The 2,590-nt window shown below is 39.4% G+C and overlaps 1 protein-coding gene across 1 annotated transcript in view; it reads right to left on the bottom strand.

The window, feature by feature from the left end:
• The window catches only part of mymk (myomaker, myoblast fusion factor), an 11,614-nt gene that overhangs the window by 3,093 nt on the left and 5,931 nt on the right, over window positions 1-2,590 (bottom strand). The window contains exon 4 of the mRNA XM_008303669.1: window positions 1,623-1,848. Coding sequence (XP_008301891.1) covers window positions 1,623-1,848 — 226 coding nt within the window. The remainder of the gene's footprint in view (window positions 1-1,622; window positions 1,849-2,590) is intronic.

Here is a 2,590-nt window from a genome sequence, read left to right as displayed (position 1 = left end):
AAACCGTGTCCTGGATTAGTTCAACATTCAGCTAAATGAACAACAAAGTGGTTAAATTTATTATAAATAAGGTCCAGAATGACTTAAATATGTTCCATCCACCAGCTGTGAGCATCAGTATTATGGGATGTATCAGGTTTAACAGTAAAACTGCAGCAGTTTAATGTTTTTGACACGGAGTCGTAGAAAATTATCTTAAATTTAGTCCGAAATGTGACAAAATGAGCGAGTTTCTCTAAAATTACTCAAAAGCTGCCCTGAATGAGTTAAACATTCAACTAAATAACCAATAAGTGTCCAGAATGACTTAAAATGTTCAAAAATATTCAAAATAATGTCCAGAATGACTTAAAAACTGTCCATCCATCATCGTTGAGTATCAATATTATGGGATGTATCATCGTTTTTGACATGGAGTCGTAGAAGATTGTCTGAAATTTAGTCACAAATGGGGCAAAAATGATCCAGAATGTCTCCAAAATTACTCAAAAATGAACCAGAAGGATTCTAAAGGTGCCATGAATGAGTTAAACATTCAGCAAAATGGCCTCTAATGTTTCTAAATTATTCAGTAACCATAGAAACAATCAGTGGTGTCCTGAGTGTGTTTCTGTTTTTGGCCTCGATGATGCTGCCACCGCCGTGCTTCACAGTGGGGATGGTGTGTTTGTGAGGGTTCTGGGTAAACTGTCCAGGCTCATGTCAGCATGTGTGATGGTGGCTGGTCAGAACCAGGTCTAGACGATGACAGGACCCACATATGTTCTGGTGTTTATCTGTTTGTTCGCAGGAGACTCACCTCAAAGTAGAACCTGAGCATCAGAGCCAGAGCGCCGAAGCAGCATCCTGGACCCACCTGCTGCGTGTAAACCGCCTTCTCCGGATAGACCGACCTCAGCTGCTTCATCTTCTGCAGCTGCAGCAGCAACAGGACGACACAGTCAGTACACAGGTTCTGTGTGAAGTTCTGCAAAGTTCTGGTCATGTTTTCAGCAGACAGACGTTNTTGACAATCCGACATAAAAGAAGGTTTTACATTTAGTGTCGGATTATCGAGTCACGACTGTACATAAAAATATCAATAAATGAAATTACATCTAATGTAAAATAACATTTCAAAAATTCTAATTTTCCACAAAAAATACAAATGACATAAAACATTATATATATTAAATAAAGTAAATATCTCATGTTTGTTTTACAGATGAAACAGTTGAACTAAACAGACGCTCCAACGTAAAATAACATTAAAAACCTGTGACTGTGAATACGATGTTTTTTTTTTGTTAACATCCAAAGACCAAAACACCAAATAGTAGAATGCAGCCGGAAAAACAATAATCATACATGTGTGATAAGTTCTGATAGATTTGATGAGTAATTTCATTGTTTTTTTCACATCTAAACAAATTAATGATCAAGTAGCCAAAATATTCACATGATCTCGTGTAAATTAGGGCTCGAATTATTATTATTATTTTTAATTTAGCATATTTCTATATTCTGTATTTACTTCCTGTTTCAGTATCAGTTTGTGGAGCGTTCACATTATTTTGTACGGCCCTCTGCCGACCCGTCTACAGCTCCCTCCACCCGATTGGTGCCGAACGAAGGTGACGTACGCAGCAGCAGAGGGCGAAGCAGCTGAGCTTGGCGGCGTTCCGACCCGTCCCCGCGTATCGGTTCCTCTTGGGCAGCAGCAGGACGAAGGACACGGCCAGAGACAGGTGGTAGAAGCTGTGGACGTAGGCGTAGTCCCACTCCTGCAGCGAGGGAGGAGAAAGACTCGGGTAGTGACAGGAAACAAAACGGGTCTGGAGAAACGACGGAGTGGCGCACAGACGACGTCTTTAAAGTTTCACCTTCATACTGTGAATATTTTCACAGGTTCAGGCCCTCAGAGGTCAGAATTTGTTGCTTTTTATGGACTTTTTCCGTCATTTCTGAGCCTCAGAACTTCATCAGTCCAGCAGACAGACACATGACGTTTAGGAGGAAGAACACGTCTGAGTTCTGGTAGAACCTGACACCAGATCAGTTCTACATCCATCCAGGTGTCACAGTCTGAACACTGGATCTGGTTTCTGATCATTTTTTTCTATAACCAACTTTAAGCATCAGTATTATGGGATGTATCGTAGTTTCTCGCCACAAAGACACTAAAACTGTCCCAGAGACGATGGAAACTAAACACTAAATGACAAAAATGACACAAAACTAGAAGAACAAAACATAAAATCGCAAAATCTAGACAAAGTAAAAAAACAAAGGAGACATGAAATGCCAAAAAAGCAAATAAAAAAATAGAAAACAGGACACAGAACAGAGAAAGAGGGACGCAAAATGAGAAAAGCAACAAACAATGAGAAAGAAAAAATCCCAAAGACACAAAACAACACAAAACTGTCGCAAGATGACAGAAAGGAGACAAAAAGTAAGAAAAATTAGTAAAAAACAACAGAAATCAGACACAAAATGAGCAACAAAACCAGTTTCACATCCATGCAGGTGTCACAGTCTGAACACTGGATCTGGTTTCTGTTAAATCTTCTCTATAACCAACTTTAATCATCAGTATTATGGGATGTAT

Source organism: Stegastes partitus, unplaced genomic scaffold, assembly GCF_000690725.1.
Source record: "Stegastes partitus isolate 25-593 unplaced genomic scaffold, Stegastes_partitus-1.0.2 Scaffold2049, whole genome shotgun sequence".
NCBI classification, from domain to species: domain Eukaryota; kingdom Metazoa; phylum Chordata; class Actinopteri; family Pomacentridae; genus Stegastes; species Stegastes partitus.
Note: the sequence above shows the minus strand (reverse complement) of the source record. Positions and strands in the feature narration are given on the sequence as shown.